Source organism: Rhineura floridana, chromosome 17 (assembly GCF_030035675.1).
Source record: "Rhineura floridana isolate rRhiFlo1 chromosome 17, rRhiFlo1.hap2, whole genome shotgun sequence".
NCBI classification, from domain to species: Eukaryota; Metazoa; Chordata; class Lepidosauria; order Squamata; family Rhineuridae; genus Rhineura; species Rhineura floridana.
The window spans coordinates 19569649-19582303 of record NC_084496.1 but is presented as its reverse complement, the minus strand read 5'-3'; the positions used below and the strand labels follow the sequence as shown (position 1 = coordinate 19582303).

The window sequence follows — 12655 nt, the reverse complement described above, 5'->3', positions numbered from 1 at the left end:
TGCTACATTATCTATTATGGTGCAAATACCATTCATGATTATAAATAATAAGCAAAGCAAAAGCATACATCCCAATAAAATCAAAACAACCAATACAATCATTGTTTTCATTCCTGCAAACCAATTGAATCAACTGCCCCAGCTTCCAAGATTTATTCCTTTCCAAGTTTACATTGGTACTTGGGCAAACTTTTTGATTTTGTTAACAATTTCTTTTATTACTTTACCATTATCATCAATTTTCAAACAACATTCTGTTAAGTTGAGGAGTCCACAAACCCCTCCTTCTTTGGCTAACAAATAATTCAAGGCCAGCCTGTTTTGGAGTATAGCCTTTTTCATTTGTGTTGATTGATCAGCAAGCAATATTAAGGCTTCAGCTGTTTGATTGGTTATTATCTCCTATACCGCCAGAAGTTTAATGAGGTGATTCAAAATATGTATTGGGTCACGGTATCCCACTGAGCCGTCATGTACCCATGAGACAGGATCATAATGTTTAATGCTCCGTTGTGGAGGCCAAGTGTCTTCCCAGTTATACCCTTGGCCTTTAATATCAATGGCTCGCTTCTTTCTGTTGGACTATTCTCCATCAAATACTGAAATTAAAGGATTTATGGTTTCCACCTTTTATGGTATACATTGGCTGTGTGCTTCCATCATAACAAATGCCAGTCCAATTTAAGAAAAGAATTGCATAAGCCTTAGCATTATGTAAAATTGGGGAATCTTGTCTGCAATGAGATAATAGTATTCCTGTAAAACTTCCCACTCAGCCAGACTCAATAGGACAGAATTGTTTTGCACCCAGCAGGATGAAACACTACTATTTGCTAGACTCTTGAATTAAACTGTGTAAGTAGATCTCGGCTGTTTCCTGAGGCATGAGAACATCTTGCATCCAAGAATGGTTCAGAAGGTCTTCAAAGGATGGCCTATCAGACGGCCTCAGAGCTAAACACCACTTAATGAGCTGCTGGCACTCTGGAGAAATCTTTTGCCGAAAATAGACTTGGCCCCTTACGATCTCCTCATCATGTTCAAAGAGGATCTCACCATAGACCATGTCATACAACAATACTCCAAGTGACCAGACAGCAGCAAATCTGCCATGATACCTGTGATAGCGAATCCATTCTGGAGGACTATATACATGAGTACCATCAAAGTCAGTGTACACTGTGTCCTTGAGCAGTACTCCAGATCCAAAATCTATAAGTTTGAGCTCTCCACTGCTCAGGTCAATCAAAATATTCTCGTCCTTGATATCCCGATGTAAAACACCACAGCTGTGGCAGTATCGAACTGCTTCCAAAACCTGACGGAAAAAGCTGCGAGCCAAATCTTCAGGCAGAGCCCCTCTCTCTGTGATGAAGTCAAAGAGATCTTGCACAGGATCAGGCCGTTCCAAAACCAAAATAAAACTGTCCGGCCTCTCAAACCAGTCCAGGAGACGGATTACTCCCCGAAAGCCAGAGCCAACTTTCTTCAGGAGCAAGATCTCCATGGGTACCCTAGTCCCACTAGGCAGTTCTCCCCATTTGGAAACCCGGTCCCGGGACACATGCTTGATGGCCACCAGAGCTCCATCTGCCAGCCGGGTGCCCGAATAGACCGAACCGAAGCCGCCACTGCCTAGCAGCGGGCCTATCTGGTACAGCTTCTCCAAAGGTTCCTTTTCTCTCCCTGACAGGGGCTTGACCGGGTGCAGATCTCCGTTGGGCGCCAAGCACAGGTGGGCCAGTGAGTTGATCTTAGAGAGCAGCATCCCTGCCCCGTCCGGGTGTTCCAAGTAAGCCGGGACCGGCTGCAGTGACGTCGTCGTCTCTGAGGCAGTCGCTGGGTTGCTGTCTACGAGGCAAGGGCGGGAACTGCGGGTGAGGTCGTGCCGGGTCAGCGTACTCCCTCTCGTGGCGAGACGGCCCCGGCTTCAGGCACTTGCATGGGTTTGACCTATTTTGACATGAAAGCTATTTACCCTATAGATTTAGTTCCACCCACCTATTGGGCCCAGTATTCCACCCTCCGGCCTTCTATCAATCCTTCCGTGGGCCAATCTCTCATATACTTTGGGGTTTTATAATAAAGGTTGGTTCTTGTTACCACTTTGGGTCTAGATCGTACGGGTATCTCCTGTTGGACTGTTACCGTAACAAAGATGCTTGGTCTTAAACAATCAGACCCTGTGGGGATAGCTTGTATCTTGAACCTTCTTGCAGATCCGCCCGTCTGTTGGCTTATCTCAGGCGTACAATCCTGAGATCAATATCAGGCGGAAGAACAGAACTTAAATAAGTTCGAGCAACAGTGTGCAGGTGTACTCTTTTATCTTTAGAACAGGTATCTACAAATTGTACTATTGTCACTGGAACCTTTTTCCTGGGATCTCCTGGAATCTGCACACTATTAGCTTGAACAGGAAAAGGTTTTCGCGAACCTCCCATCTAATCTCAGTCCTCTTATTTCTTTAACTTGATCTTCAGGTTGAAACCTGACACTGTTTCCGACAACCACTTTACTTCAGGCGTCTGATCCTTCGCCTCTCCAGGTGGGGAGTCCTTGGCTACTCCCTGCTCAGGTTCCTGGGTAATTACAGGCTCTGCTTTCTTTATCTGGCTAGCATGGACTCCTCGCTTATGGCCTACGAGCTTCACGGCAGACTCAATAATTGGAATGATCTGCTCCGGTGGTCCCCACGTGGGCTGTAAAGGCTCTTGCTTCCACTTCCGAACTTGTATCCAATCACCGGGTCGGTATTGATGGATCGCCACATCCAGGGGTAACCTCTGAAACTCACGATTGTGTCTGTGAATATAGAAGACAAAACACCCTACAAGGCAATAACATACTCCAATAACTGTCTGTTCCCTAATTTCCCATTAATCTCTGTCTGGGGCCCAAGCTCAATGGGAGGTCTGCCAAACAGTGACTCAAAAAGAGTCAATTTTGTTTTTCCCCTGTGATTGTTTCTCATAATGGTCAAAGCCAATGGCAGTGCTGTTATCTCTGAAAAGGATAATAAGCCCATGGTCTTCCTTCCATTGCTGGTGGTGACTTCGGAGCAGGGAAAGATAGTTGCTGCATAAATAATACATGCATATACCACTCGCTTTATTTCTTCATATAACCCTAATACAACTACTTGTCTAAATAAAAAATCTCCTAAAGCATTGCCTTCAAGATGAGTCTGTTTATGAGTCTCCATCACAAGAGCTTGAAAAACTGCCCTTGGGACAAAAATTAATCCTGTAGGTAACTGCCACCATCCACTAGGTAATTTCTGAGCCCCATATTGTACTGCAACATCTTCCTCTTTCTCAGAATATTGAGGAGTCAACTCCTTCTATGTAATCATAATGTTCATTAAATTCTTATCCAATGGTAGTCCACTCAGCGCTGCTTCCTTTGCTGCCTCATCTGCTTGATGATTTCCCTTTCACCGAACTGGATCAATTAACATGAATAATAACTACCTTCTTTGATAGTTGAACACATTCCAGGAATTCCATTATCATCTATTGATGCTCAATCCTGTGTCCATCACTTTTAATAAAACCTCCTTCCTTCCATAGTATAGTGAAAACATGTGCAGTTCGGAATACATACTTAGAATCAGTATATATATATTTCCCTCTTATTGATCCAATTCTTTCAGGGCCTCTATGACTGCAGCCAGTTCCGCCATCTGGGCTGAACAGGTAGCCGGCAACTTAACACTCTTTATAGCCTTCAGGTCCTCACACACGGCGTAGCCTGCATACCGTTGTTCCTCTATCACCTTCGAGCTTCCATCCACATATAAATGTCGCCCTGCTATTGGCTGATCAGTCAAGTCTACTCGAGGTTTCAATGAGCATTCTAGTATCTGGATACAATCATGCGCCAACTCTCCTGGTTGAGGCAGTAATGTCGCTGGATTCAAAGTATTACAAGTTCTCAGGCGTAAGCCTTGCTGTCCCAGCAGCTGTTGTTCATACTGGGTAAGCCGGCTCGGACTGAGGACCTTAGCTGCCTTCTCTCCCAGGATCCTTTTCAAATCATGCGGTCCCAGTACTTCCACAGGGGCTCCCATCATGATTTTCTCAGCTTTCTTCAGAAGGATTCCTGTGGCTGCCACAATTCATGGGCAGGCTGGCCATCCTCCTGCCACAGGATCCAGTTTAACGTAACCATTGGTATTGGATGAAGTCTATCACTAATTCCTTTAAACTTAAACATACTTCTGGCTTCAAAGGGAATTGGCGTACTGGAGTTGGACCTACCCCAGACTTCAATCTGACCTTCACTGGTTCAGTATTGACCACACGAGCAAGATTATTCTCAAGGTGAATTCCTTTCGGAAGCTCCCACTGTTGTATCTCTCTAGCCTCCGGCTCCCCCCTTAAGATCATTTGGGAAGCGCATTCTTGCCGCTTTGGTATCACCACTTCCAAGGTGTTTCCTCTAAAATTAATTTGGGCCTGGAACTTTGCTAGAAGATCCCTTCCAAATATTACCATGGGGTAACCATCCAAAACCAAAAACTGATGTGTAAAACATTGTTGTTAATATTCTCTTCCTGGAAGGTGTACCTGTATGGGTTGGGACAAAAGGATTCGACCTGTCCTTCTATTCCCATTACATCCTGGGTTTCTCTCTATAACTATACAGTCCTCCTTTCCCATCTTGGTGGGCCCTGGGAATCCTCTCATTTCTGCAATCCTTCGCCCAATGGTCTTTCTTTTAAGCGCTTAGCACACTGGTCCTTCTCCTTGGCCCTCTTTCTCTGTCTCTTTAATTTACACCAACCACTGCTGCAATCATATCGCATTGCTTTTTAATCATACTGTATTACTTTTTCACCAACTTTCCTTCTTACTTCTTACTTGCTCCATCCCTTTTTATGTACACCTTAAATGCAATGTCTATTATCTGTAGAACTTTGGCCAATAAACAAAAAATTAAAAACCTTTAATTTTCAGCAGCCTCTGGATTAAGGGTAGTAAATCTCCACATAGCTGTAGTGAGGCGGTTAAGGAAAGCAGAGGGAGTTTCCTCTTTCTCTTGATGAATGCCATATAATTTTACCACATTCATTGGTTTAGGGATGGCATGCTTAAGTCCATGTAAAATCAGCCGTTTATACGTAGTTATTTCAGGGGCCGCTACTCCTGGAGTTTGGATCCATCTAAGAGGTTCTATTGTTTGTAAAACACATGCTGGGGCCAAATTAGGTGCGTTGCCACCTTGTCTCTGCTCTTCTAATGTGAGAGCATTGGCTTGGGAAAGTACCAATGACTTTTCCTCCGGACTGAGGAGGGTATTCATTAATGTGTGTATGTCTGCCCAAGTGGGATGGTGGCTAGCAAAAATAGTCTCCCACAATTGGCAATGCTTATCTTGATCCTTCCTCAAGCCTGGCATCTGATTTTTCCAGTTAAACAAATCAGAAGTGGTAAAAGGCACATGTACAGTGGTGATATAGTTTGGAATGGGTATAATGGTCCAAAATATCATATTCTTGTCTTAGCCACCCTAAAGATTGACTTAATACAGTTCCAGACTGTCAGGGCATCAGACATCCAGGTGTCAGGTTGGGGGGGTATGAGGATTCAGAAACGGAGGAGGAGGAGGGGCCCAATTCGTTAAAGCAGACTGGAGAAGGAGAGGAAATTCCAGAGATAGCATTGCATAGCAATGGAGACCTTGACGGTCTCACAGAACGGGAGTCTTCCCTTGAAGTTCCTACGCTGCCTCTTGAGCCAGAGAAAAGCGGCGAGAGATTGCAAGACAGTTTGAAGCTTGACCCCCCTTTCTCTCCCCCATACCAGAGTCGGAGACTTCAGAAGAGGAGGGGCACATGCTTCCTCCGTCGCCACGTACGCAAAGACAATTGAAAAGACAGGAAAGGAAGGGGGGGCAGGAGAAAGGCTTCGCTCCTGTTTGCCCCCCTCTTAAGAGACAGGCGGGAAAGCGGTCCCTTGCTCTATCAACTTTCTTCCACGTCGCAGGACCTGTAACTTTGTGTTGCTTCATGAGAAGGCGCAGTCTATGTTTAGATTTTACCTTAATAAAAACTGAATTGCTTTCTGACACAGACGAAGTTCCAAAACTAGTGGACTGGGTCTGTGGGGTAGTTGACTGTTGATACGTTGGGGGCTAGATTTAAGGTGGTGGCTGAATCTGGCCTGGTGATGGTTGGACCGCCTGTAGTAGCACTGGTGGTGCTGGTGCTGGTAGGGGAACCTCTGGACCCTCAGGCGGCGGTAAAGGGATCACGGGTGGGGCCGTAGGTGAAACTAAACATTCCTCTTCTTCTGCCTGAAGAACTGGGGGCTTAGTTTTCAATTTCTTCCCCTCATTAATTTTACATTGAGCCAGCGCCATAGTCAGTGCACATTCTTGTGGTGGGTCTAGGCAGATGGCTCTCTAACCCCATGCATACCACCACGAGGTTGTCTCATCCGGCAGCATGTTAAAGAGGGTGGCTTCCAACTGCCAAGCCTTAGTGAGGTTAAACATCCCACCCAGCAGCCAATCAACACCCAGCTCCACCCACTCTTCATCACAAAACATTGACAATTTTTCTTTGTTCGGGACCAGCCCTCCGGAAGAAATAGCGCTTATTTTAAATCTAAAAAAAACCTTACAAAACACATTCAAGGGGGGTCATTTTCCAATCGCCCTTTTTCTTTTGACTCTTTCCAGACCCTTTCTTAACTTCCCTGTGTCCTGTCCCCTCTGTCCTCTCCTGTTTTGAAGCACCCTGCCCCATTTTCCCATGTCCAGTCCCCTCTGCAGATGACGTACGACACTCGGGGGTAGCCTCTCCGTCTAACCTGGGGGGTGTCTGAGACAAAACGATGGACAGATGACGTACGACACTCGCTTCCCGTTTTTCGCGGCCCGTCTCCTCGCGGAGGTAGGGAAACGCGCTACTCACGGTCCACACTCACTTCAGGGTAAACCACCTGGGGATACGCCCTGTCTCATTCACACACTTCCACACACCACACTCTTCACACTTAAGCCCACTGGGCTCCTTACCACTGTTGACCAGAGACGTTGGAACATTCAATCCCCTGCGCCACTCCAACCTTGTTTCGATTTTAAAAGGGAGTCATTATGGCGATGCCTCATTGCCCTGATCCGCTCTCACAGGCTCAGGCAGGCTGAAAATAGCCTGGTGCGCACTTTTCCCAACCTCCTGTGGACCACGCCCGAGGCAAAGAGGAATGCCAGAAACATGAGTCCCGGCGGAATGTCGCCAATTTGTTACAAACAAAAGGCCTTAGCCCCTTTTAGGGGTCCTAATGGCTTGAGTTTGCTCCCAATACTCACCCCAATAAAGTTCAGAAACGAACGAAACAAGATGGAGTAGGAGTGTATTTATTTTAGCACGTGCACGTGGAGAAGTAGCCAAGCCAGTTCTGGCAAATTTAAGCATTGCTAGCCTTTTTATCAACTTTGTTATGTTAATTTCATTAACATCATTATCATCATAACTACATCACTTTATCCATGCCCATGCCCATCTTCCTAGCTCCATATTTGGAACTTGTTATTCACACGTTTTTCCCATTTTCACCTTGGACGTTGCAACAAAGTTTGATACTTTCTTCTTCAGCACAGCTGGACATTGCAACAAAGCCTGATTTTGCCAGTTATTTTGCAAACGCAGCTTTCTACAAACAATGCCAGTCAGCAAATTAGCATTTCTGTTAAACACACACACAAGTAAATTGACTGTAAATTCACTGTGCTACAATTCGCAAAATGAGCAATATTTATGTTTAACTAAATAAGCAAACTTCAGTGTCACAACTCCACCAACTTTCTTTGGAGCAACAGACTAGAAGGCCCCAGCTGGGCCCAGCAGGCTGTAAAGAATACTGAACCAGGCAAGTCAAGAGCCTCTAAACAAAATCTTTAACATACAGTATTTTGCTGGAACAATAACCATTTTGTCACAGTTGGGGGGGGGTCTCAGTCACCATGAAAAACAACAACTCTAATGACTGGTTTCTATTATGGCAGATAATACTACTTCCAGAGTCTACTTCCTTTTATATAGAATTATGTATAATTCAGATTGAGTTTTAAATAATAACAGATTTTACAATAAACAAATAAATGATCATAAACATTTGTTGTTATTCTTTTTAGCGTAAAGGGAATCATGTGCCATCTTGAGATTGTTTTGAAGTTAAGTCCTTGTGTTCCTGAATTTAATGACTTTAAGATCTGTAATTGAATGGCCAGGGAGTTGACTGTTGTTATAGGATTTCAGAGTTGGTCTGGATGATGTCTTTAGGTGTCCTTTCCAGCCTCTGATTTTGAATCAGATATAGATGGATATAGAAGACGCTAGGCTCTGGTTGATGCTGACTAAGGGAGCAGTCCAAACCCAAGATCCCCTGGGATTTGGGGCACACGCTTTGGAATAGGTGGATCTCTGGATGAGCCAGCTGAAGTCCTCCATCACAGCTCAGCCAAAAATTACCCGGCCCAGCCAAAGCTGCCTCAGTTGAAGCCGGGATGATGATTCTGGGACGTATACTTGCGTGGTCACCTACAAGGATGAGAACAGCAGTGCCTCAGCCGAGCTATCTGTACTGGTGCAAGGGCTTACAGAGAAAATGAGAGACTTCCTACAGCCCAGTGATGTACAAAGTCTCCACTCCTCTCCACAAAGACTTTTCTGGAGAGATGGAAGAGGAATATGGTTCAGTTTGGCAGCTGGATGCCCAAGAAAATCAGGACATTCCCCTCCCAACAACAAACATATGAAACTATAGACCTGGTTGCAAATGCAATTCAGCTGGCTTTGAGGAGACTGGAATTTAACACAGAAAATGCAGTTACTTGTACCACGGATAAAGCCATAATTAAGAGCTACTATGTGTATTGTTATTTAACTTTTGCAGATTGTATTTTGTATTGTTTTATTCATGCATTTTTATATTGTACTTTATATTTGTGTTTTTTTGTAAGCCGCCTTGAGGGCCTTTGGCCAAAGGGCGGGGTATAAATAAGGTGGGGTATAAACAAACTAATAATAATAATAATAATAATAATCTGCAGATGGAATTAGCAGAAAAACCTGCTGAACTAGTCAAACCAGTCTTTTCATAAGCTAATGAGTCCATCCAGGTCCATCAAGGGTTTTCATGAGGCTGAGAGGCAGTGACTGGCCCAAGGTCACCCAGTGAGCTTCATGGCTATGTGGGGATTCGAACCCTGGTCTCCCAGGTCATAGTCCAACACTCTAACCAAATAAGCTACTGTTTACATTTCCCATAATGCCCCTGGCTAGGGATGTTACATTGATGCTCTTGGGCATTGTGGGAAATTTTTAAAATTTATTTATTTTTATTTATTATTATAAACTGCATTCTAGAAATGGAGGTGTAAGAGCACTGGTCTAAGAAAGCTTATGCCTTTTAAAAATAAATACGGTTAGCCTTTAAAGTGCCAGACTCTTTTACTTTTCTAATACTGTGAACCAACATGGCTACTCCTCTCCTGTTCTTTATATGCAATTTTGACAAAAGGAAACAATGTCAAATTGCTTAAAAAAGTGGGTATGAAAGAGAGATTTTGTCAGCTAAGAGCCAACATGAGATAGCCTTAACCTTGGTCTTAAGCTGGCAGGTTTTTTGATCAGTGAATATACTGGGGTCCAGAGTAGTTGCAACAGTGGTTCTCCTCGTGCAGAATCCTGATATTTTCCTTTGCATTGTGTTCAGTCCACTATTCTCACCAGTTCACCATGGATAGATTTGTTATTAGAATACCTATTCTGAGGTTGATGCTTCAACTGGTGAAAGTACACCGACAACATCCTGCAGTGGAGACCAGAAGGCAGGGCCAGGAGAAATCTCCGCTACTTCTTCCTTGGCAGGACTCTTAGATAAGGGGGAGGGAGAGTCTTCAAAGATAAGAGCTCCTAACGTGAAGGGAAAGCCAGGATGACGGTACCAAGATACTTGGAAAAGAATCTAGGAGTGGTTCTCATATACTTTCATAACAAAGTATATTGTGACATGTCTTGCTTAGCAGCAAATAACATGTTAAAGCCAAATGTGTTTTACAAGTTGAACCTATACTGAGTTTGATGGTGCTTACTCCCAGGTAACTATGCACAGGATTGCATAATAATAATAATTGCCCCATAAACATAAAGATGAGATTTTATTAATAGTTTGTTTGTTTTAAATGTCTGTGTTTTTAGGGTGATTTTTTTAAGTAATGTGTTAGAAAAGCAAGATATATAAAATCCCAGTGGCATGCCTCTGGGTTTTCCTTGGGGGCATGGTTATGGGGGCAGTCATGATGCACTTCACAATTGTTAGGAATTGCCCCCAATCTTCCTTGCACTCAAGGATACTTGGTTAAGAGTCTGAAGTGAAAATAAAATTGCTAATACTTTGAACTCTGTACATTGCTCAGAAACTGCACAGCGACTGTTTTGCGCCCTGCACTGACTCAGACACTACAGCCTTGCCTTTACCAAATAAAGCCACCCAAGATGCTATAATTTAGTTAATTTCATATTATTAAGTCACCTTTCTGAATGAGGGAGAAATAAGACTTCTGCAATTGAATGGCCAGGAAGAGTAAAATGCTCCCCTACAGGCTTTTCTGTATTACCTTTCTTAATATCAGATTTGTGTTTATTTGTTTTCTTGCATAGAAACTATCCAGTTTGCCCTATGTACATGCATGTACATTTGCAGATCATAAACTGACCATCCTAAAAGTGAATTTCAAAGACAGGACACAGTAGACCGCTGAGATACTGCTATAACCCACCTTTTCCTAGGTTTGGCTCAGCTCCACCCTCTCCTGAAATTGGAAAGTCTACACCCCTACCCATGGTATGCAACTCAGGCACACAGCTGATCCAGTGGATTTGAGCTCACCATCCATCAGCTGATGGGAGTGAGAGTGCACCTTGCGTAACATGAAGTGTGTATCACCCCGCTGCTGAAAGAAGTGCACTGGCTACCCATTTGCTACCGGGCCAAGTTCAAGGTTCTAGTTTTGCTGTAGAAAGCCCTGTACAGCTTGGGACCAGGATACCTGAAAGACTGTCTTACCCCTTATATACCCAGTCGATCACTGCGCTCTGCAGGTGAGGGCCTCTTGCAGATACCATCTTATCAGGAGGTTCGTTCTGCACAATATAGGAAACGGACCTTTAGTGTGGTGGCACCTACCTTGTGGAATTCCCTCCCCTTAAATATTAGGCAGGTGCCATCTCTGCTATCCTTTTGAAGGCTTTCCTCTTTCAACAAACCTTTTAAGTTGAGACCTATTCCAGTCTGCGTCTGTGTTAGAATTGCTTTTAATATGTTTTCTTTAATAATATGTTTTTAACCTTTTGTTTTGTTTTTAAAGATGTTTTTAAAGCTTTTTAAAAATGTTTTTAACGTTGTTTTGTTTTAATGTATTTTAAGGTCTTTTTATGATGTTTTAAAGTGTTTTTAGTGTTTCTGTTTGCCGCCCTGGGCTCCTGCTGGGAGGAAGGGTGGGATACAAATCAAATAATAAATAAATAATAAAACAGAGAGAAAAAGCTCTGTTCTGCCAGCAGTTTCAATTATGGAAGGATCTATCCTTGTCAGTTCTCTCAGTCTCTCATTTTTCCAATCTTAAACTCAGTTCTCATTTTTGCAGCCATTTTTAATTTTTTAAATTCTTCTTGAAGATTTTTTAGCATTTTAGTGTGAATTTCTCCTACAACATTTTCTGCACAGTTTTGATTTATGTACACATTTCTACAAGCAATTTATTCCATTATAATGCATTTATGTATGCTATTTTCACTAATATATTAATTTTTATACACACTTAAGTCTAATATATACATTTCTGTAAACCTTGTTTCGTTGGAGAATTGCATCGCCAAATTCACATAAGTGCAAATTTCTAAGGATGGCTGTGTTTCTGTTCTCGTATTGTTTTGGAAAATGCAAATTTGATAGATTCACCTTTAAATGCGAACGGAATCAAATTTCTCCCCATCCTTAGTTTTAATGCAAACCACTTTGTGGTGCCGGAGCAAGGTGTGTTCTCACTGCCCATCAGTTGATGGACAGTGACAGCATGCTATGGTCCAGAAAAGGAACAATTAGGAGATCACTTTAAGATCCTGATAGTTCCTTTGTAGCCACCTTGGTACGTATGGTGAGGGGTAGTTGGGCATGAGGAATGGCCTCACAGGTCAACTTAGAACCCTGCTGGGCCAAATTTGGCCCAGGGATGAGAGGTTCCCTCAATGGTTCTTTCTCCCTGTCATTAACACATGCCCCCCACCTCCACCGCAAATCACAGGTTATTACTGACTTGGATGGTGGCCCTTGACACAACTAAAATAAAAATAAAAATGTGCTGCAAGGGATTCAGCGGAAGTTTTGGAAGCCTAGCATTCTCTACTTTGGGGAGATTATGACCTTTCGTGACAACTTAACCTCCTGCATCTGTCACATTGAATTTCTTTTAAATACTCAAATGGTGGTGGTGGTAGAGGAACTCCACAGAATAGGAAAGGTTAGAGAACTCTGTATCTCTTTTTTTTTCTTTGCCCACAGTGACAACCTTCAGAAGACTTGATGAGAGCTTGTTTCTATTTTGAATGGCAAAACTTAAAGATAGAATTGACCTATTAAGT

The 12655-nt window shown here is 43.3% G+C and overlaps 1 protein-coding gene across 1 annotated transcript; it reads right to left on the bottom strand.

Annotated features, from left to right (window-relative positions):
- Positions 1-826: 826 nt before the first annotated feature.
- Positions 827-1768, bottom strand: LOC133371795 (serine/threonine-protein kinase pim-1-like). The gene has a single exon (XM_061599588.1). It carries the CDS (start codon positions 1766-1768, stop codon positions 827-829), a length of 942 nt encoding a protein of 313 aa, XP_061455572.1.
- Between the last annotated feature and the right edge of the window lie 10887 nt (positions 1769-12655).

What these genes read in the sequence shown, in the direction of transcription:
- LOC133371795 (XM_061599588.1), bottom strand. Translation starts at nt 1,768, where the DNA reads ATGCTGCTCTCTAAGATCAACTCACTGGCCCACCTGTGCTTGGCGCCC.